Source organism: Ciconia boyciana, chromosome 1, assembly GCF_034638445.1.
Source record: "Ciconia boyciana chromosome 1, ASM3463844v1, whole genome shotgun sequence".
NCBI classification, from domain to species: Eukaryota; Metazoa; Chordata; class Aves; order Ciconiiformes; family Ciconiidae; genus Ciconia; species Ciconia boyciana.
This window is the reverse complement of record NC_132934.1, coordinates 31,579,388-31,604,389: the sequence shown is the minus strand read 5'-3', so window position 1 is coordinate 31,604,389 and position 25,002 is coordinate 31,579,388. Positions and strand designations below refer to the sequence as shown.

The window sequence follows — 25,002 nt, the reverse complement described above, 5'->3', positions numbered from 1 at the left end:
TTCTGATAATTGTATAATTTTAGCTGAAATGTTTAAAGATCTTTTGTGTGATTTGTTAAATTTTTTAAGTACTATCCTATCTGAAATAAAAATCAACAAATATGAAAATAAGCTGGCTCATATTAATCTGCAGCTGAAAATGTGTCATTTTTCAAGTTCTTTTCACTTATAATGTGTGCAGAAGCTTTACTGCATATTCACAGAGTGTATTTATAATATTAATTATATATTTATAGCATTAATTGTACAGTATTTATAACCTAATTACATAGTTTCAAAGAAATGTGGCAATCAATACTAACAATGATTTACTATACTTGAGAAATGAATGAAACATTCATTCATTCATGAAACATTCAGATACTGCAATATAATTTGTACATTTTGACTGAATATCTACTTACAAGATATACACTATATCTACTACAAGATATACACGGAATGTTTATATAAAAGACTCCTGAAACAGAAATTAAAAATAAGTAATATGTACTCAGTTTAATAATAAACACATGCTGCATTAAAAGAAAAAAATGTCATTAGCTTTTTGAAAAAAATTTATGACATATATGATTAACTTTTCAGCTACAGAAGTACCAGTTCTTCAGTATTAGAAATTATAGGACAATCCAAAGCATATTATATGTTTGGGTTTTTTTTCATACGCAGTCTATGACAATAATAAAAGTTCCATTCAGTTACTAAAGAAACAAGCTGAATGTAAAAGATTAAAATATTTTATTGAAGGTTTTAATAATTTCTTATCCAGGGAAGCACAGGTACAGACATAACAATTCAAGCATTTTACTGCTCCCAGAAAAATTGAACATTCAAACCTTCTACAACCAATTATTTCAAACCAAAATAATGCACAACGCACTACTGATTGAGATTTTAAAAAAACACCAAACAACAAAACAAACCACAAAACCAAAAATCCTTTACACGTAAAGTGGCATTTTAACATGAAGATGTTGCATGTATTTGCTTATGTGGTACCTGATGTTAAAGCACACTTGGCAAAACTCTTACGGGTGATGGTATAACCACTGCAACTCTTCCTGGTTAAACTTTAGTGTTTTTCCATCTGAACATTTAGATCACTCTTGCTCTCTGTGGAGTGGTTTGCGCTCCGGAGGTAGCATTGGCTGTAACTTCTGCCAGCGTTGTGGAGGCCAGAGGATATGAGTAGCTCGAGCGTGTAGAAGTCCAAGAGAAACCTGTAACCAAAATATAAACCAGAGATATTATTAAGTACTGCAAATGAAATAAAACATGGAAAATACAAAGAACATGATGATTTGTTAGAGCAATGAGAGAATACAAAGCAGATAACTTTGCATGCATGAGGAGTGTCTCATGCATGTAATGAGAGCAAAAGAAAAACTGCTTCAGTGACAATTTCTTTTTTTTTTTTTGATAAAACATTTTGTGGAACTCAAAACAGCTTGCTGAAATGCACTGGCTGTAACAAACATGAACTAGGAATGTTTTTTCAGGTTCAAGAAAAACAGCTGGTCAAAACAGGTGAAGCATTCTATAATCCACTGAAAGCTTTTGGATATCCATTACTCTGGGTACAGCAGAGCCAGGTTCAAGTATCTATTCTGAATAAGTTAAACAGAACCTGTGTCTCGGATTTGAGCTATGTACAATAACCACACCAGGATAGTGGCTTTTCTAAACGTGCTGTGCTTTCTGTTTATCACTGTCCTTCAAAACTCTATTTTGTCTCCCAGCAAAAATGGAAAATACTGTGAATCATAAATATTTCCCCAAATATGAAGATGTATTTCTGATAGAATTATTTGAAACACATCTACAGATCAAATATTTTTTAAGTTCTAGGACTACTTACACTTAATTCATATGTTTTGTAAACATCTTCGACCATCTTATTATTTATTGTTGTTTTACTTCAATAATTTTACTTTACTAATGTTTTACTTCAATAAATCAAAATAAAAGTCAATACTGATATTGCTTACAAATGAATCACTTGTAGGTGGCATAGTTTAGAAAATCGAATTGCTTAAGAAAACCTTAAGAAAATTACAAACGAGGCTCTTTTCAAATTTGGTATGAAATGGCTAGACTAAGAATAACTGAGACTAGAACAGTCACATTTTCAGATTGAGATAATAAGACAGGCCTTCAATGTCTGTACTTAACATTGAAATTAAGTAATTTGGTATGGAGTTAATCTCACTTAATTTGAAAAGCCTGTAAGATAGATTTCTGCATCTTAAATTATTTGTTTAGACTTGTTCTGGAGACAATAGCTAGTAATAAGCTTCCCACCAACTATAAAGTATCCAGTGCCATAGAAAAGTTCCAAACAGGACAAAAACATGGTTAGAAATACTGGAATGTCTCTATATGTGAAAAGATTAAATAATTCAGACTCCTAAAGAGTCTATGGGTCAGAAGGGTCAGACGTCTATAAAATTATGAATGGCATGGATAAAGAATGCATAGGCTTTATTTGCTTATTATGTCATAATTTCTCATAAGAATGAGGAAACATCAGATGACATTATCTTAAAGAATTTTTAAAGCCAACAAAAAGGAAATTCAGAGTGTGCACGATTACATCATACTTGCATATGGATGCATATGCATACTTGCATACTTACACAGGATACTGAAGACACCAGAAAAGAATAACAAACTGGTTCAGAAAATAATAATGGAAGCAACGTCCATCACACATAATTGAATATAAACAAAGTAACAGTGTAGTCTCTATACTCCACATTAGGAAACACTGAGGGAAAAATTATATACTTGTTTTGTTCTTATGCTCTAATGATCTGGTATTGGCTGTTGTCAGAGCCAGGAGTTAAATGGATTTCTGGTTTGAACCCGTACATTCCTGCTTAAATTTTTATGTAAACTCAGTTCTTCAGTTCCATTCCATTACTCATCACAAAAAAAAGTTATTTCAGTAAGCAGGTAATTCAGCATTTTATGCAAATAGACACCAAATGGGCCCCTAGGAATATCTTCAGCTAATTTTCTTGATTTAATTTCATAGCATTAATGTATATTCACCAGTCTCTCTCTACTACATAATCAAATCAGTGAAGCTGAAGTGGTCTATATCTAATTCCATATTCTGTAGCTTGATGAGGCAGGTGCTGAATTACTTGAATATAATTTGGTTACTTAATAACCCACAATATCTAAAAGAATCTGAAGTAGATCACTGAAATTGCAGTCTAGCGTCATATTTCACTTGCTTGATCCCTTGCAGGGATCACTTGTTTCCCTGATCCATTGCAGCTTTTTCCCCACGTTTAAACAAAGGACAGGCTGTTTTGATTGGATTTAGCTACATTTTTTTTAAGTCTTGACATACTTCTGTGTAGTTTGTTGGATATTTATGGAATTCACAATATCCTTTATCTTAATTATCCCATAAAGTGGTCTGCAAATGTAATATTGCCATGGGGATTTGTTCCCTGAGTATACAGCATGATGGCACGCACATTACAGGCCAGTGCCAAAGCATAAAACCACAGCAAACCCCACCACTGCATATAAAATGTGACAGCATTAGTACAGAGAATAATGTTAAAATACTCTTCTCAAACACAAATAACATCCTATTTTCAAAGCTCTGTTTTTCTCAGTGCATTGCTTGTTACTGATGTCAGTAGGAGGTCTGCACACAGACTGAGAATATAATAAATGAATCTAAACTTGTTTGAAGCTGAGGCTGGGAATAATTTTGCCCAGAGGATTACTTCTACTGACCATCATCTGACTTAAAACTAATAAAGAAATATCCTTCCTATAAACCTGATTTAGAGGACAACATGACTAGTGTTAAAAAGGAAGAACAGGTATTGTTGGGTGATGGAAGTCTTTACTAAATAACAAATGACACTGATGCTATAGGGCTTCTTTCATAATAACTTAAAGGCTCACTTTAAAAGCACCTTGATGTTTGACTTCTGCAAACAACCTTAATAACTTTTGTCCATTGCCTATTATTATTCTGTAGTTACCGCAGCAGTCATGAATTTCACTGAGGAAGAACAGAATTGTTCACAGAGAATAACCTGCCCTTGTTAATGGGTTTACCCTCATCAAGGTTAGATACGGACAAAGGGTGAACTGAGAGGTTACATTTCTGTTGCAACAGTGAAATGCTGAAATAATCTATTAAAAAAGAGACTAAACAATTCCCTTACAGACATTATTTACTCTTTTTACTTAAGAAAATAAGTTTACCCCCTTGAAACACTGTCTTAACTACAGGAAAAATCAGTACTTTAAAGGCACAAATTCTTTGAGGAACATATTACATTTACAGATATGAGTAAGAGATGCCAGCAATCTAAATAGTTGATTTTTATTTCTACATGATCTATTTATTATTCTTGCTGTGGCAACAACAGATGCTATGTTGAATTGAATCCATATTATTTTCCCTAACCTGAGCTGTTTAGGCATTAATTCTATTTTTTTTTAATTTTTGAATATTTAATTGAACAACTGAGAAGTCATACTGTTAACATAGCAATTTTATCTGCAAAATAAGTTATGAATGAATAACACTGATGCTGTTACTGTAATAAAAGCATATTTCCTCAGACTCTGCTCATTGTTAGTATGTTAGTTGTATGGAGACTGAGTAGTTTTGGCACTGCATTAGGGAAAGATAAACCTAAGCTCAATAGTGCTATCTGCAGTGGTATTTAGAACTATCTTGCTCATTCTGTCCTAACAGGTTGGAATAAATGCACCTTTATTAGTATAGAGACTTATATTACTATCACTTGTCCTGGTTCCAAAATAGGTCATTTAAAAATACTCATTGATTTACAGGCTGTACTCTCCACCTCTTCTTGTCTGTTTGCCATTTGACACCTTCACTGCCTCTTACCATGATGCCTTTTCTAATCCTGAATCACAGTGGTAAAAGCAGCATTTAGACTGTGCAAGAATCCTGTATAGAGGTAGCATCCAGTGGCGCACACCAAAATTTCTATGGAAATCCAGGTGTTCAGTTTGGATTTCAAGAAAAGGAAAAATCCAGATAAGGATGCAACCCTAACAAGGCTATTCTCAACTTTCTCAGGATATGCAAAGTCTACCCAACCTGCTAAATTCAGGTACTACCGCTCCTAGTTGTGAGTTCACTTTACATTAGTGCATTCCCCACAGATTTCTCTTTGCTTCTTTTTTCCTTGAACCTTTGGTGATTTTGCTCTAGCTTAAACAGCCAAGATTTCAAATTCCTAACAACATTAAAACAAGAAAGTACAGCACCACTGAATATAACCTGAAAAACAGCAATGCAGAACCAAAAAACCCAGGCCTTTACAACCTTTGCTAAAGCTAGACTTCCCAACTAGTCAATTTGCTAATTAGAAGTAATAATAAGACAAAGAGACAAACCCCAATGCAATAATGTTTGTTCAGCTGTTATTGTAGCCCAGTAAGCCAGTATTGTCATTGCTAGTAACAAGCTGTAGACCTTGTATCAACTCTGCAAGGCCTCGAGATTAATTTCTCAGCCTTTGTCTGACCTTTCCTTGACTGCCTGGAATGTTGATTTAGCTTCTTTAGCTGCAACAATTTTTCTACTAAACAGGTGACTACTGCCTAATTTGTTACAGTTTTCCTTATATCCCTTGTATTTGTTTATATTTGCATAATCTTGTGGTATAATCAAAGTTTTTACATATTACAGTAAAAAGTAATTATTCTGTGTAGAATGAAATATTTATGACTTTAAAATAATAATGCAGTTTACAAGGCTATAGAAATTTGATAATAAAGACTGCAGGCCTATAAGCAACTTGGCAATGGTCATTAAAAAAAAACTGGCTGGGGAGTTGGACAAAAAGATTTTAAGGTTAACAGAGAAAAAAAAGTTTAGAAAAACAAGGAATGTACTAAAATATGTAAACCAAAATATATAATAAATACAGATAAAAAGTGATGTTGCGAATCAATGAACAAAGAATAAGGCAAAAAATCATGTTAGAAAATGTATGAAATTAGCCCCAAGTGGAACCGAGAGTGAGGAAGAAGAAACCATCAACGTCACAGTCCTCCTAGTGAAGAATTCAGGATGTCAACAACTCACTAAACTACGCTTTTCCCTTCTTCTTGAGGAGGACGGGTGCTGCCAACCTTAGGACCTAAAGGGGCAGCATAAACACTGAGAAAAGGGTAGATACTTGAAAGTGTTTGTGTGACATTTTTAAGATATACTTTTACTGAGACTTGTTGTGCATTAATTTGATAACTTGGAGTGTGAATGGTAATATCGTTGTAACTGGACTAACCATATTAACAATCTAAGTAAAACAGAGTAAAGAGTTATGATTTTAACGCAACTAACCGTGGATTGGTGGCTTTCTGTATCAGGTGCGTTTGCCTTTTTGCTCATAATAAAGTTTTGACTGTAACATTACGTTACTGTTGGTTTTCTAATTGAGACTACAGAAACTCTCATTAAGTGGTGCAAAATAGAGAAAGATTATCATTTTTTTTCCTCACTCAGTGTTTCTTTTCTTATTTTTCCTAAACAAAAATGGTGATTTTGGTGAAATCTTGATAAACACATTTTGGGTTCACTGTTTATTCTGCTTCCAAAAAAATACATTCAAAATCAGAAAAAAAGAAAATTAAATAGATTATTTTATTATTTTCTTACAATGTATGTTGACTTGGGGGGGTTGTGACTGAAATTTAACTTAGTTATTTCCATAAAAACATGAAACATACATGAAACATTTACATCTTTGTGACAGGACGTCCTGTAATAATCATATTGCAAAGTATAAAATAACATAAGAAATCTGAAAATATCTAGATCAGTCACAGAATATAATAATAAGCAAAGGTAATAGGAAGATAATAACAAAGCACAGCAGTAATCCTTAACATTGGATCAACACAACGATCCTCTCTGAAAGTGTACTTGAATAAGTACTTGAATACAAATATACTTCTTCTGAAGAAAAAATACTAAAAAATGCTATCTAAAAAATTATCTTATTTCATCATGTTTAAGCCTAGAAAAATTTCAACATTAATTTGTATTTTGTCTCCTGGTCTCATTAATAAATGTTTAAATTGTATAAATCCTCTAAAATACCACTGGAAGAGAACAATAATAGCTACGTAACAAACTAGAAACAGAACTAAATTACAAGTGCCACAGATTATAACCTGTGTACTTGAGAAATTTCATCAAGAGCCAGAAAATCACAATTTTAAAGGCATATATTAGCCTCTGGTTTTGAAGAGTCACTTCTGCTTTAGTCTCTTAAGCTGAGTTATATTCTAGCAATATCGCACAGGCCTTCCAAATGCCATGGCCAATAATAAATATGCAAACACACACACAAAAAATACTTTCAAACCAAAAAGAGATAAAACAATACAAACAATCACCGTGTTTCAAATTATAATTTCTATTCTCTAAAGTAAAATATTCTTGTTACATTTTTTTTGTTCATATGCACATTAATATAGAAGCTTTATATACCTTTCACATGTGCAGCACTATGGAATATCAGCTGTATTCAACATTTTCTTCTCAAATTTTCTGTTTCATAACACAAAGTCATTGGGGATTGCGGGGAGTAATTCTGTAGCCGTAGAGGTCTACTCAGACTGTATTTTGCCAGCTGGATACTTGCTACTCCCCACAGAGGTTCTGAAAGGTGCCAATACTTTAGGTGAAAAATCCTCTGCTATGGAGTAATCCTGGGTGATTTATAGATGGCACCATTTGAGCAGACATATAGCTTTAATGAATTTTTCCAGATCTAGTAGTTCCTAGCCCTGCTACTTGTATCCTATTAGCTAATTAGCTGTAGTTTAACTATACTGAAATTTTGGAAGATTGGTAATGCCAAATTTGTGTGGAGGTTGAAAACTGTGTGTAAAGGGACCAGGCTAATGAGAAAGGAGAGAAAAAAGTTCTAGAAAATTTCAGCCCCCAAAATCTCAAAGAAAACCTCAGGATAGAAACACTTAGGCAACTATGTAGTGTTTCAGCTATAACACTAACAAAAATATATAGTGTGGGATAGCTATCTGTGTCAAATTAGATTGCTTGTCTTTAAGAAAGGTTGTTGCACTGGGTTTTGATATTAGATTGTAGGTGTAAAACGGTCTCACAGAGAACTCTCCCAGTAAATTAGTCTCTTCAAAAAATCCATACTTTAATAGAAAGTAAACATGATTGCTATTACATTTCATTTTCTGTACATGGTTGAACTTTGAAACAACTACTATCAAGTGCAGTAGCAGGAAAAAGGCTCAATAAAAATAAAATCCTGTGGATTACAGTAAAATCCCAGAGAAACCACTTCCTCTAGTAGAAGTATCTGGGATAATGAACAATGGTAGAAGAAACAAATATCCTTGACCTCCTTCTTTTATGAATGTAAGAATAACACAAAGATGAGAATCAATAAATTATTCTGTAAATAAAACCATACCACAACAGATGTTCTTTAACTTATATCAGCTCACTGAAGGTTGGCATAAGATGCTAACTTGCTCATGAATACAAAAAAAGTGATAGATTCCTTTCAACTACATAGCAAACTACTAGCGTCTTCATCATTCTTTCCTCTCGCCCCTGAACAAATCAGACCTAATGGAGCCATACAGATCTAGTGACAAAGAAAAGAATGCAGCCCATTAATTTTGTTAGTAAGTGTTCCATTACGGTTCCATTAGCTTGATAGCTGAAGCAGCAGCTCCAGCTACAGATAAGACATCCCATATGTGGGTTTTTTGCACAGAGCTACTGTATAATCAGTAAAGGTCCTTATTAAATTTATCAAATTCAGAAGTGTTCATTTAGATAGAAAATATATTATAAAAAAATCTGAAAATATATAAATGAAAATTATTTTAAGAAAGATTTAAACAGTGAAAATAGACACTCAAAAGGGATGCACGTATACTACACATATATGCACAGCCATAATCACAAAATAAGATGTACAGAGAAATATATTTCAAATGCAATGGATGATTCCCAGAGTGAATAAAAATTGCATGTTAGCACAGAGTAGCTGTCTGAAATTAGTATAACAATTGTGACTGCTCCATTCCAACGCGGTTTTGCAATTATTTAAGCTATTCATATCAGACGAGGTAAGCACAGTCACTGCATTGTAATAAAAGCTCAGGTTATTGACCGAACTGAAAAAATGTAATGTAATAAATACCAAAATAACTCATTTGTTCTATCATGTCTACATGCCTATGTTAAACCTAAAGTTACAACAGAGGTAAAGGAAGGAAATGGTCACTGAAAATAGAATATATTTCATGTATGAGATTTTTCTACACTTAGATGTGCAGACAGAGATTAGTTAACATTGAACCATAATTTACATTCATAAAAGTAGTGCAGATTTAAATCAATTCAGTGTAAAGTAGTGTATTTTTTATTCAGTTCATGAAGAAATCAGCTATCATTGCCATTGACTAAATTAAACACAGTAATAGGCTTGATACAAGTATTCTATGAGCTGAATTCTATCTCAATGCATTTTCTTGGAATTGTCAAGGATATATTATTGAAAGGAACACTATAGTTAATTAACTTCTTCAGACCTTCCCAGTTTCTTCTTCTGTGTTTTCTGAAGACATCTTTTTAAAATAGATGTTAGCATATAAAACAGCACTACTACTCTTTTATCTTCAGTAAGTATAGCATTCTTAGAAATTATTCTTTCTTGCTTATGATTAACAGAACCATTATGCTAAATAGGTCTACAAAAAGATTTACAAAACAATCTATTATTTATTTTAGATTTCTAGTAATAAAAATGGTGAAAGAATTTTCTTAGTGCACAGTATGATGTGCTTGACATGCTGCATATGCGTAAATATCATTTAATAGTTAAAAGCCTGTTAATATTTCACTGAGTGATGCACAAAATTCCTAGACTAAATAGGATTGTCACCAAGTCATGTAACTCAACAGAAGAACAAAATGTACTAACAGTTTTCATGGAAGACACCTACATCAAAAAGCAGTAATATATTTGCAATTCAATATTTTAAGAATTGATAAATCAAGTGGCAGGAAACAATCATTAAAACACATTCATTATCTTCACCTAGAAAGCATTAGCTATATCCCAAATCTATGCATATTAATTATTCAGGAATACATAAAAACCTTCAATGTGAATTCCTGTTCAGCAGCATATAATGTCAGTGCCAAGAGAGTGAGAAGAATGTCAGGTTTAGTGACATTTTTCAGCTTACTACACTGATATTGATTATGTGCATTGTCTTCCTTGGCTGAATACTTAGGACAATGTGCAGAAATGCTGTACGTTACAAATTAAGTTGATTTCCATTTTTGTTCCATTGTGTGTCATTAATTTAGGGTTTCATTCTAAAACTTTGGCAAATGCAGCAGTACAGTGCAATGAGTGCAAGGGAAGGAGTCACAGAGTAGCTCCGAGAGCTCACACACTACCCAGGGATTGCACTCGTCCTCTCACTACACTGCTCCTCTGCAGACCCAATTCATCCCCGCGGGCTGGTGCTCGAGCAGATGGAACCATGCCCTCTGCTCCGTCACCCCTTCTCTGCGGTGCTCTGTGCTTCCAGGAGAGCTGGACAGAGGCGTCCCAGCACCGCTCTGGCCATGGAGATTTACTGTGACGCTCTGTGCAATACGGGGGAGAGCCCTGGAGTATTCCTGCTCTACTTCCACCGCGCACACACAGATAAAGCTGGCCCTCATGTTGAGTGGCTAGTATTTCAAAGCTGAGCAAACAAGCTAAGAAGACAGATCAAATTTCACCAAATTTCCAGAAGTATGACTGTGCCAGGGATCTTATGCATGCAAGCTGGGAGAGATGACATTTCAGACTCATTCAGGATAAATAAAAGGAAGGAAAGGAGTCCTACTGTCAGAAGGAAACAGTAGACTTCGATATCTAATACACTCAAATTCTTCTTCAAGAGAAGTGATGTGGAAAAAAACCCCACATACTAGTTACCCCTTGCATCTAATTTATATTCTTCATACTCTTTCCAAAAGCTCAGAAAAGTACCTGATCTCATAGGTCAAAAATTAGGGCTATTTTTGAACTTAGAGAAGTACCGACGCTAAGGGATGTCATGGACAACATCCCATCCTGCTGCTGCCTCGTCTGCTCTGTTAGGAGCGGCTCCAGCCTGAGTGGCTCCATCAGTGAGCACTGTGATGGGACAGAATTGGGAGCAGCAGACCCCAGACGTTTGGGAAAATTCATTAACTTAAATTTTACTTGGTAGATACCTGGCAGCCAGGAAAGATCACGTTACAGTAATTATCAAATGCTGAGGTAAGAAAAAAAACCCAACAAAGAAGGCTAGCAGTAGCCAGAAAAGTTAATTCAAGGGAATAGGTGAGAAAATACTTCTTAATTAAAACAAAATGGTACAACACCTTACAATATTACAACTGTTATTGGGCAAAGCAAGCCTTTTCTAAAGCTAGAACTGTTCAGAAATTTTCAGTTACAATAGCTTGTATGTTCAGCAAATAGATCTTTCAACCTACTTACAGCTTCTCCTTTTTTTTATCACACATTTCAATAGTTTTGGTCGGACACAAATGAGGTTGTTGCAATACTGTTAATAAAATAATTTTTATTTTCTCTTACCTTAAAAAAGACAACTGTTCAATAGACTATTCCACTTAACTAAATATTTAAAAAAATCCTACTGTGAGGCTTGCTTATATTTTCTTCTAAAATGGCATACAGAAACAGTTTGACTTACAGAAAACATGCTGTTGGCAATATGAGCTATGAAAAGCAATGGGGAGTAAATATTCAATGAGCAGCTAGGATATCAAAATATCATTAAATAGCTGCATGATATGTTATTAAAATTATAAAAGACTTTTCAATAGAGGTCTTTGTGTGAGGATGGCTAGAGCTCATCTAAAATGGTAAATTTCATCAAGATAATTGTGTATATATAATCTCCCCAAGCTGATTTACCAGATAAAAACACAGAAATACTTTAAATATATACAAAGATTTTTCGCCCCCTTATAGCTATAATAACAGCTATAAATTTAAGAATGCTTAAATATTTCCTCTCTTGTCTTTATCTGATTTATCCTGTATTTTTGTTAAAACTATGGAGAAGAGATTAAATGAACTAAACCCAGCGTTTACTTTGCTTGGAAAAAACTATCTCCAAAACATTATTTTTTTCCCTAGTCAATCTTACTATTATTTAGCATTCTGTGTTTTTATGATACTGTGACATTTGTCAAAATACAAGGCTTGTTGGCATAATTCAAATCATATAGCATCCTTTCACTTCGTAAAAAAATAGGAAGGACAGGAGGAGCCCACATACGAGCTTCCTGACTATTACATTAGATGTCCAGTTAATTGGCCTAACCTTCTGCCATTTGAGATGTCCCAGGAAACCTCTACTGGCCACTATGCCTCCTGATTCAGAAGGGCACAGGCTTCTTCAAAGTCATTCAAAAAGCACATAAATGTCTCAGATTCACTAGGACACAGGAAAAACAGTTTTTAGACAACTGGTTCTCCCATTGCTCTCTTCAAGACCTTTGTTATTCTTCTTGGTATATACTCACCATTTTTTTGTTTTCCCCTTGCTCTCTAGCCTTCTTTAATGTATCCTTACATCATGAGACAGGATACTATAAACCAAATAACTGAGTCACAGACTGCATACTTTCAAAATAAAAAGTTACCTTCCTCATTAGCCAAATACAGTAACCAGATTTAATCCACTGCTTTACCATCAAGAACTATATTTATCTCAAGGAGATATTAAGACTTGCTCTGAAGCTATACAGCATGAGCAAGAAAGTAGTGGAAGACTAATGAATTCAGTTGCCTGCATATTTAATAAAATATTATCTCATAGTTGTAATCAAGCCATAGTTCAGCAAAGCATGTGCTGAACTTTAAATATTCAAGTAAAACACTTGAGCACATCATTAAAATTAAGTAAAATAAAATAAAATGAATACAATTTTCAGTGAGCTGATGATCCAGATTTATTAACTCTTTAAATTACTCGATTTTTCAGATTATATGTAGCTATTAGGCTATTTTAGCAAGATATAACCACACAGGACTGTCAGGTCATCAGTACAGGAAAAGGATTAGCACATTTAGGATGTGAAAGATCTAAATGTTAAAACTTAACACCACTAAAACTAATTCATTACATGGAGCTTTTTCACTTCTAGTAAGAAAATCAATGAAAGCAAAATTCCTTTTAAGTGCTCACCCTCATAACACAATCTCATTCAAAATACGCTGCAAATCCAACATTTATTTTGTACCTCAGTGTTTTGGGGGACAGAAATCACATTTTTGGTCAGCAGCATACTGCGTATCCATCACCATTGCTACAATGCCTGGAGATCCAAGTACTGTCTCTGAAATTAGCTGAAGAGACAGCAGCAGTGACATGTGCAGACAGCACAATCTGATACATTTTCATCAGTCTGCTCTGGAGAAAATATAGTTCTGTATGTTTACTGAGTTGTTTTTTCTGCTTCAGGATTTTAGCACTCAAAGCAGATGAAAAAAGTGATCCATATTTTAATGAGACCGTTATGAATAGTTCATCTTCTAGCTTGCTGTAGAGCACTAAATTTCTGTCAGCTATAGGTAAAGGCTATAGAAAGATGGCCGTTGCAATTGCTTTGCAATGGAGGTCTGGCAATCTACCTGTAGCATCTTTGTTCTCCCACTACTGCACAGCTTAAGCAACCCAGTCTGAGCCTGGTAAGGACTATACATTCTTGTTTCCAAAATGATATTTTGTGTACTTTCTTGTTCAATGATTATTGCTTATTATTCTTGAATAGACAAAAGCCACCCCCAAACCTGCAAAGAAAGGCTTCCACACTTTGCTCCAAATTTCCCACAGTAACCTAAGTCCCCATGCTGTCTGCAGTCACATACAGCCAGAAGTGAATCTGAAGCTGCCTTGTCCTCAAAGTCTCATCACCTAGTGGTATGCACCATTTACCCATTTGAAGAGCAAATCAATTTCAAACTGGAGGCTGTCACACCATATGTTTGTAGGCATGAGGATGTGATTTTAACCACGAGTCAAATACATATCATGAGTCAAAATCATGATACTCTAAATGCAGCAAATAAGAAGATGGAAGTTAGTATCTAATGATAAGGAAAAGTGTGGTTCTTATGAAAAGTGAACAAATGCAGGGCCAGATTCTGAAGAGAATTGGGGAAAAAAAAAAAAGGAAGATGTACACCAAAACTTTGGATGGGCGTTTAGAGTTGCTTGAACAACCTGCATCCTGAAATTAGAAGAAAGATTTCCTCCCCAAACTTCAGTAAAGATATAAATTCAGTGAGCATTAGCTGCAACTGGAAAACACTCCCAATTAGTACTAATACATTAAGTAAGAGGGCAAGAGCTTCAAGCTTCTACTGAGAAAGAACAACCTTTAGCCTCCATTGCAACATTGCTATGTTCTCCAGCAAGGCAACTCCTTCTGCAATCTCAGAATACTTTAAAATCACCTTTCTTCATAGTCTCTGCCAGATCTGTGTAGAAATTAATTCACAGCTACTGCATAGCTCTCTAGTACACATTTGTGTAAGGAACTTTCTATATACAGATCGTATCTGGCTAGGATCCTGATGCTTTCCTCCCTGGTAAGTCTGGCTACAACTCCTGAGTGACTTCTCCTCTGATGCTGTTTTGGCAGTCCTGTTACCCTTCCCATGTGTGCGCCAAGAAATGGGGTAACTTCCAGCTAGCCTCAATTATTCATCTTCAGGGCTTCCTAGTTGCTGGCTGGTAGCATTTCCCAGGCAGAAGAGCCCACCAACCTTCCTCTACTGCTGGGCAGAGCAGCACCCAGCTCTGGTTCCCAGACTCTCTGCTGCCTAGCTCCGTTATACAGTGGGAGGGGGACCCACTATAAATCCCCAAACACTCTTTTATGAGGAAGACTGGAGAGCAAGGCATAATCACAAGCAGAATCTGGATGACAAGGGATACAGAAATAATTTCCAAGACAGATTAATTTCCAAGCTCAGACAAAAGGTGAATTCTCTAACTAAAAAGCTAAATTCTGTGGCATCTGAACAAATATTTAATTCTCTGGCCACGGAACACCACCCTAGATTAGACCTTGATTGAGATTAATGGGACATGTCCTATCTCCCTTGTTACTTTTTTAAACCTCATCTAGATTCAGGAAAGCCATCTCACCTGTCTGATTGAAATTAAAGCAGATTGCTATGGTCATCTTTTCAATCATAAAGAGTAAACCTTTTTAAAGATAACTTGACATTATCCTCAAAAGAGAGATGAAATAAACATGAAATTTGTAGAATATATATTGTATACACTATAGCACCTATTCAGAAAATATATCAGAAAGTAAAAAATAATAAAAGTGTTTTATTCTTGGGGATAATATTTCAGCTGGCCTCAGTTATTCGCTTTAGTGTTTAAAGAAGCTTTAACGCTTCTTTAGTTTTCAAGTGTTGAGGCTATAATACATTCAATTTCTGTTAAGTAAAACTTACTCTTGCCTTGCCCCTATAACTCTGTGTTTATCTAAAGTTCTTACTACCTTGGCATTACTATCAACACTTCTTCATCAGTAATATTCATTTCTGAAAATGCTAAACTGAGCCCTTGACCTGATGAAAATGCTAGACAGGGTGTCCATCGAAATATACGTACACAGAAATTGAGACTTTCTTTTCAAAGTAAACATCTTCTCAAAGCTATGACTATCAAAAAAAAGTTCAGTCTCCACTTATCATTCTTTAGTACATTATACATACTCATTTACATGAGTACAAAACACATGTAAAATGTTCCTTTTGTTGAGCATCATAGACATGAAGCTACTAAGAAAGAGATATCAGAATCTCTATTATGTCGAAGTGCATCTTATTTTAACTAAATTTATTGCTGCTACACAAACAAGGTTGAGCCGATTTGATGATTATCATTTGAGATTTCTTACTTAGAACCATGTCAAAATTAATGAGGTTTTTTGAAAGGGGTTTAAAATATCAAAATTCTAAAACATGCTCATTAGAACTATTTGTAAATAGTCAAAAACGATACCTTATAAATAAGTTGTGATTGGATCCTAAAGCCATGTCAGAAATAGTGCTCAGATGACAGCTTGTCAGATAATTTTATGCTTGACACATGGGCCCTGTTGATCACTAAATAGTGACATTTTTATTATTCTCTTGAAAAAAGGAAAGTTAAAATTTCTGCCATCACAAGTACTTTTTCCTTCCTTTTCTCTCCTAGATCATGACACATTGACATCATCCACCTGAACACTAGGAAATCATTAATTACTCAGTTTGTGTCTCCCAACTTCTTCATTATCAAATGTCACTGTTACAATGTGAGAGAGCCATAAATTGAACAGAAAAGGTAACCAACATTCTCATGAAGCCTTAATTTTTCTCTTTTTGACAGAGACATTAACATGATGAGCTATGGCATTTCTGTGTAAAATTCTTTTTGGATTTGGAGTGTGTCACATTGTATCAGTCAGGAGTCAACAAGTTTCTCGTGACATCTCACCCATAGGGAAAGCTTGGGTGTTAGTTTTTGTTTTGCTTTGCTATTTTAAGAGTATGACAAGGATTCCAGTAAAGGTACTAAAAACTCCTCAGCCTTCAAAATGTAGTATAAAAACTGTCTTTAAAATAGATATTCAGAAATATGAAGTGCCCTTTATTTTTCATAAATCAACCACTTGAAGCACAGTGTTTAAAAATGTGCTTGCTAACAAAAACATCAAAATTATTTTTGTTAGTAATATTTATTAGTTATTCTACAGAAAGTCAGTTAGATGACAATAAAACAAATTAATATCAAATGTCAAAATAAAAATAAGACAATCTTTGTTAAACAAACCAGAGACAGTGACAGAAAAATAAAAATTAAAACTTGGTAATTTTTTCATAATTTCTTTATTATGATTATAATGTTTAAGGCTTTTAAAGAGACTAATTCTTGCCATTGGTGTTTCCTAGAGAAAACAAATCTACCCAGAGCCGATAACATATATCTCTGTTCTTTTAAAATAATGATACATGTTGCATATAAAAAGCCACGCTGAGCTGTGAATTTCTTAATGTCTTAGTTTCAGATGTAATTTGAACATTCACTGGCATCTGGAACCTTTCCTCAAACTGAGTAGTAACTTATTTGAAAGCTAGTTGCAGTAAATTTGAGAGGACTGTTCCTGTAAACCAGTGCTATGCCTCATGTATAAGGATACCTGAATCTGACCCTAAGATTTATTTCATTTCCTCTGTAAAATGAGAGATTTAAAAAAAAACAGATTTATGGAAGATTGTGAAATATGTATATGACAAACTTCACCTCTTGAATCTTACTGGTTTCAACTATTAATTTATAGAGCAGTGTGAGCAGCAAGGCTTAACAGTATTATTACTCTGACATAAGTAGATGACAGTCTAGTATTGCACTGCATTTTGCTTTTGATAAGGACTATTATTTCCAATAGGCATAATATGTAACAATACCACAGCCTGTCATGACTTATCTGAGAAACATCAGAGCTTGCAGCAAATACATGAGATTTATGAATGTCACTAGTACACAGGCGCTGTTTTTCATGGTACTTACTGAAGTGCTAGGTAAACATACTCTTAGTTACAGGAAAAAAAATAGGAGGAAAATATTTAGTGGAATTCTAGGTTTTCCAAGGGGGAAAAAAAAAAAAAAAACAACAAAAAACCCCTCAAATATTTTGATTTCTATTACAGAAATGTGAATGCTACTAAAAATTCTTTTCAGCATTAAAAAGTGTTGATGACTTGAGGGACTTGTTTAGAGAACTTGTTTACTACCAGAACAAAGCCTTATGCAAACAAGGAGGAATATTCGTTCCCTCTGAAATTTCTGAATCTCCTGTCCATTTATATAAGACAAGACATGAGTAGTGAGCAGCCAATTGCCTCACAGGCATTGGACTCAGACAGCTATTAGAATATAGTGCAGACTACTGTAAAATTTACAAGCCTGACACAGAGCGTATTAGATTTAAGGGATATAATTTCATTTGTTTCAATGGACACTGGATTTAACCCTATTGGTATGATTCAATGTCTACTGAAGCATACGGAAAAATACTCACAAAAGGAATCATATGTAGGCCCTATTCAGAGCTCCTTGGGTAGATGGAGAGAGATTCAAAGATTTTTATTACTATTATCCTTGGCTTATACTGTTGTATGTTTTCCTAATTCAAGGATACTTGGTTTTACACAGAAGAAGTTCCCTGGCAATCATCAGAGAACATTTTTAAGTAATTTTTCTGTATTTGGAACACATGCTGCAATCTTGCCTTCTTTAGAGAGACTGCCTACATGAACATCTCTCTGACCCAAAAAAGAGGTGCTTGCATGCTGGAGGAATAATAAATCAAATACCTTAGGGTTTTTGATAACACCAAATTAACATAATTCAAGTCCTCAAGTGAGACATAAGAAAAAGACTGATTTAACTTGGCAATTAATACTTTGTGCTGAAGTGCTTTAATGTCCAAGACACAAATGTGACAGAGCAGTGATTACTGATCAAGGTATTAACATTATTTGGAGAAGTTTAAAATACATATTAAATTTAGGAAATTAAAGTTAGAAAATTGAGTTTGAGAAAATATCTAGATATAAGACTTGGGGTTACATGAAAACTGATTGAATTGTTTGTTTACTAGAGCCTCTCTCAGCATACTCTTGAAATCCTGTGAGAAATTCAGCAAGCTTGGATTCTCCCACCTAACTCAATAGCCTAAACTGAAAACCATGCTAAGCTCTGTAGACAACTGGTGCAAAGAGAGGACCTTCACAGAGTGATACAGACCTGTAGTAAGCTGTATCAGTCTTTCCCATTTCTCTCCATTGACTGGAGAGGGAGGCTAGGCAACTGTGCTATTAATTTGGGTGTCTCTGTTCAAAGCTTACAATTAGATTAAAAGAATCTGGGCTTTTATATTCACTTAAAAATCATGTAATGTCCTCCATTAAAATCCATCTGTTCAAAAGATATGCTCAAAATAAATGCAAGACATCATCTGACATTAAATTAGCTTCCTAAATGACTTGATAGTAAATTTAGAGAGGACAATAGCAAAGCTCCCTTTGGACTTCACTGGCCCAGGACCAGTCTACAATAACTGATACTGCTTTTTCCAGTTTCATGAATAATTTGTGGGGCTTTTTCTCAGAAAATTCTCAGAAGTCCTTCTTTTTATACTGCAATGCTAAAGGAGAGCAATAATAACTGCAGGTGGATTACTGAGCATAGGTTACAGGGTTTGAAATCTTAGTGACCTTGAGTAGAATCAGTTTCCAAATGCAATTCGTTAAATACCATTATATTACATGACAGCTCTGGGATTGAGGGAATATGAGAATAGTAAAACCAAAGTCCCTTGGGGTAGTCAGATAAAAACTAGCAGAACCTGTCCAAATAACACATTTTTTATATCTAGTTTTGTTGCTTTAAAATGCTTTGCTCAGGAAGCTGCTAAGCTCAGTGGAAGAAATCACCTCATCTCAACCATCACAAAGGCATTGTTGTATACTGCCTCTGTTCCAACCATGGCAACATACTGCCACCAAAAAATAAATTAAAAAAAAATAAAAATCAGTGATGCAAAGCTAGATTAAAAAAATTAATTTCAGAATTAAAACATAACACATTAAAAACAAAGACTTCTTGGCTATCATTAAATCACCCATTTTTCTCTTTTTTAAAAACTGTCAATTTAACTTCAGTTCCCAGGTTTTCTTCTTTAGATTCCACTTCCAGTGCAGTAGATATGCCATGTTTTCTCTATGGGACCACATCTGAAATGAGACAGTCACTCTATACTACTCACAGTCAAAAGAACTTCATCTAAAAGTACTTTAAGATTGGATCTTTTGTGTGAAGCCCGAGCAATCTGCAGCCAGTGAAGAATAAAAATATATTGAGGATTCACTGCCAGAGATGCAATCGTGAGATGCAGAAATAATAGCTGGAAAATATCAGAAGCTGCTGTGCCAGGGAAAGTTTGGGTTTTGTCTGCTTTTAGAGGATTCTGTGTGTCCAGCCTACATACTAATTTTATATGCCAGGGTACACAGATAGTAGAAAAGTATCATACACAAAATTCATCAAGAACTGTTCCAACATAAGAAATGGCTGTTTTTTAATGAAAAAAGCATGGCTAATAAAGTTATATTTTTATTTCATTTTTAGATACTTGAAAAAGCCACTGTTAACTTCCTAGTTGACAATGGAGCCTAGTGGTACTCCAGGTTAATTAACATGTAATGCTTGTACTCATTTATAGTTATAATTGTTGTGTATGGTTCTATTAAGCTAATAGGGACTATAAGTTCCATATTTCACAATATTTGTTAGCTTTAAGTAAACTAGATGTTTCTATTTTCAGCTTGAAATAAAAAAAAAAAAGAAAAACTGAGAAAAAAAAAAGTGGTTATACTTAAAGATTTATGCTGGAACTCTGTTTCTGGAGGTAGTGCATGCATATTTTCTCTGAAATTAAGTGTCCTTGATATACTCTTCTTGCACTTTATACTGTTCTGTGAATTATAGAAGAATCCACATGGGCTGTGTATGTTATTTTGGAAGAGTCACTACTCTCAGAAGCAGACTGAAGTAAGGAAAACTGAATCATCCGATCAGTAGTCACTTGGTACCATCATAGACTTGCCCAAGGGAAAAATGAAAGTTCAACTTGAAAATTGTCTTGAGAAATAAGCCTTCAGAAAGACATGTTAAGCCAGGTTAAAAAGGATCAGGACACTATTTCTATGAAAATAACAATGATCAAGCAGATCAACAACTGAGACTTTTAAAGCTAATTGGAACAAACCACAAAGATACAGTTCCTACATACTGTAGCCTTTCCAACTGAAGATCAAAGAAAGACATGTACCAGCATGTACTAAAAGTAGCTTCAGATTTTCAGGTGATTTACTATTTTTTAGTAAGTCATCAACATACCCTAAAATTCACCCCACCCACCCCCCAAAAAAAAAAATAATTCATCTAATAGGTCACTAACCTTGATATCTACAGAAGTCGTAACATTTTTAAAAGAGCAATAAGAGCTAAGACATTAAAGACTGTAGAGAGGCTTGCACTGTCCAGAGGATCCAGTGCAGATCCTCAGAGTTCCTCAGCTGGGGAAGCCTCAACTTTCTGCAAAAAATAGACTGTACAGCAAGGCAACTGTCACATCTCATGCATCAGGGAGTTCTCTGTTTAACACTGCTACTCATCTCTTCAAGGAGGCCCTAATTTTAGGATAATTTGGAAATGCTGTTCCATCTGCAAATTAAATTGCACTTCCTATTTCACAAATACTAAGTAGAAGTCACCTTCACTTTTTCTCTTTCTATTTAACGTTACTTTTGCTGCAAAAGGCATGTAATCCACAGCTTTCTTGTTGTGCCTGACTTTTTATTTTTTATCCTTTTTAATACACTGTAATAATCAGTCTATAAAGACCAATTTCTTAGAGTAAAGATGACTGGCATCTCTAGACTCAACGAACCTCAGCCTAACAAATTGCATGACTGCAAACTCTCGTTTCCTATGTACCTCCATGTCACCCACTTTTGTGTTGTCCCAGATTGTATCTCCATTGGGAACACAGCTTTGCTCTTATACAGAGGAAAATGTAACAATAAATTCAGGAGCACATGAATGCATGAATCTTTGCATCCATAGCAAAACAGAACTGAATGTAATCTGCTGTCCAGGGAGAAATATGATTAAATACCTTTAGGTATCATTTCTCCAAGGACAATCTTGGAAACTTTTGTGTCTCTCTGGACTAAACAAACCTTCAGTTTCACAGAAATTCTGAATGTCCCTGAAGACCCTAATAAAATTATGATTTCTTTTAAACAAAGACAAGGCTTAAGTGATACCATTCCTTAAGATATATAAAAAAGCTAGGATTAAAAAACAAAATGACTGGATTCTCCTTTTATCTAATATATTGGTTTTATCTGAGTCATTGAACTATGCACCCTTCCAAATAAATTTTAAGTTTTATAAATAAAGCACTGTTTCAGTAGATTTGCTAGATTCAGATTCAACACTCTTATGGTAAGGTGATGAAGAAGGTCTATGTGTAAAAAGAGGTTCCGTTAGAAATGTTTTCTTACAAACATTTAGAACATTACATCTCGCATGTCTATACCTAGAGGCAAGAAACAGTAGCTATTACACTGGCTAAGTAATAAAGTATTATGAAATGCACTATATTAAGAACTATAGCAAACATTAATATTTTCTTTTATATTTTAAACTGTCATGCAAAGTTAGAAGCTCTTTTTTTTCCTAAATTGCAAGAGAGAATCCTTTCCCTTGTCAAAGCAAAGCTCCTTTAAATAGCAATGTAATATTGAAATCCTAATGCCAGTGCTGCTAGTTTATATGCAACTGATGGCCATCTGACTGCTGATATGAAGCTGGTTGCAATATGCCTAATAAGGACTTATCAAAGTTTACTACAGTTTCCTGAATTATTTTTATAGAAACTGCAGAAAAAAAAGTATTAAAGATAAATTTCCAGAATATCTGCAAACAATAATAATATGTTTAGAAAAAAAAAACCAACAAAACATAAAGCCATGCACTAGGTCCAGTACATCCAGCGCTCTCTCATTTCACGTTTAGAGCAGAGAGAGATCCAATCAAACTTGGTTGTCAGGGAGTGGATTTTGCAACCATGTGGCCATGATGGAATCATATGACTCTCAAGTGGCTACCATAACAGCTGCTAATTGCCAATGTGGGATTTAATTAAATAACTCAGGATTTTTTTACAGGCAGAAGCAAGCCAGTATAAATCAATATCAGATAAAGTCAGCAAGACAATGAGAAACTGATATTGTGCCCATTTAGTGGCCTCTAATATGTCTTGAAGTTTCTATTCTCTACTAGAATAAGCATAACATCTTTTTCTTTCCCTGAAACACTGAAAATAACAAACTAGAGCAAGCAAAAAAAGAGCATGAAATAAAGAGAATACAGCAATCTATAAAGAAGCTAATTTCTCAAGTAACAGTATGCAATCTTGTGCCTTTGACAACTCAAATCATTTTGAACAATGAGTAATTTATGGCCATGAAAGGGCAAGCACTTTCCATCATTCATTTATTTGTTTTATTCCCCGTAGGATACAGGAAATAAATAAAATTACTTCTAAAAAGCCATTTTCCATTGTTATTATTTACACCTTGAGGAAAAGAATCTTAAAATCCTTTAACTTATGAGCAAACCTACTTACTGTCATACATTCCTCCCTTTTCTCATTCTTCATAATAAATTCAACAAATTTTTGTCATGTCACAGGTGTTCTAAAGAAAAGTAGTATTAACAGGCTTATTGTGACACAGTTTATATTTTTAAGATTCTTTAATTCATTAAAGCTGAGGCATTTGCACAGCAATACAATAATTATTTCTCCTAGTTGGAGACTTTCTTGTCTGTCTGGTTCAATTTGGAAATAAGTCCTGTATATCCTGAAAAGCAGGATCAATTTAAAAGCATTAAAAAAAAAATCTTGAAAGTTATTTAAAATGTAAACAATTAGCAACTTGTATATAATTCAAATTATATAAGGTTAATCATCAGAATCCAAACGTAGAGCTATTTCCACAGTGACTCACTGAATATTAATTAACAAGGTTGAATATTTGGTATTTTATTTTAGCAGCATCACAAGAAAGCATAAGCAGTGCAACCTGGCACAACAGTCTAAATCCAATTAAAGCATTCAGGAATATATTTTCATAGTTTGGCAGAAATAAATACAAGAAAGAATGTATGTGTTGTAGCTAACTCTAGGCACTATCCACTTAGTCTTGACTCCCGTTACTCTTAACGGCAGCAGAGGTTAGGACCCTGCTGAATCACTGTCTACAGAATCTCTTTATCTTTCGTTTTTTTCCATTGACCATAGATGCACCCTAAAGAGATTATCCTAAAGTTAGCCTTTGGGAATATCCGCCAATGCCTTTTTTAGCCAATTTTGCAAGCAGGTGATTACAGGCAGAGGTTCAGGTGTTCCTATACATTGCTATGCAAATGTAGAAAAGATAAAAATATATATTGTTGAAAGACAAGGTAGATAACTGCCTAAAAATATATATTATTCCTAAACATTGGCTGTGGTCATAAGGGACTAGATATCCAGTAGTACGTAAATTGGACCTGCTGGTTTTGGAACAAATGATGCTACTGCTTGATGAATGCAGGTATTCAGGAATGAAATTGTTGATCTTCATTTACTTATGGTTAATACACATCCCCACAAACCCTCTGTGCAGGTTCTGTTACATTCAGTAGTTCTTCTGTGTCAGTTTTCCCTAAAGCTGATTATTTTCCAAGTATTGTTCACCTACTCTTCTATATCAGCCTATTATAATTTACCATGTGTAGGCCAGTTCTTGAAGATCATACAGAAGCTAAAATGTGCAGAAACCATACATGATCCTTATACATAGCAGTAGATTAATCTGAAGTAAGTACATGCTATTTTCATTCTGTATTGTCCTTGGGATCCTGTTTATCTATCAGTGCAGTTAAAATTGTGGGTTAGCATTCATAAACCTAGAAATGATCTTGGGATGCAGCAATTTTAGCTGCCGCCTCTCCCTACACTTCTCACAACTGCTGCAATTCATTGATGATTTTGCCATCTGTTTCAAAAGCTAAAATACTTGGTTTAAATATATAAAAGCCAGACAGGCAACTCCATTATTACATGCAAAGGCATCTCTAGCACCATAAACACGAGCTTAAAACTTCCCACCACCTTTGCATTTCTGCCTGCGTTAACAATCTTGAGACTAGAATGGGTTTGGCACCAGAATGCCTTAATTTAGGCTTTGTCATGGCAGTGCAAATTACTATAAAACGACT

The 25,002-nt window shown here is 34.5% G+C and overlaps 1 protein-coding gene across 3 annotated transcripts in view; it reads right to left on the bottom strand.

Moving 5' to 3' along the window:
* Positions 1 to 759: 759 nt before the first annotated feature.
* IMMP2L (inner mitochondrial membrane peptidase subunit 2) overlaps positions 760 to 25,002 on the bottom strand; it is a 495,130-nt gene continuing 470,887 nt past the window's right edge. For all 3 annotated transcript variants that reach the window (XM_072861889.1, XM_072861874.1, XM_072861881.1), the window contains exon 6: positions 760 to 1,220. In XM_072861889.1, the coding sequence (XP_072717990.1) occupies positions 1,101 to 1,220 (120 nt within the window). In that variant the 3' untranslated portion in view covers positions 760 to 1,100. The remainder of the gene's footprint in view (positions 1,221 to 25,002) is intronic.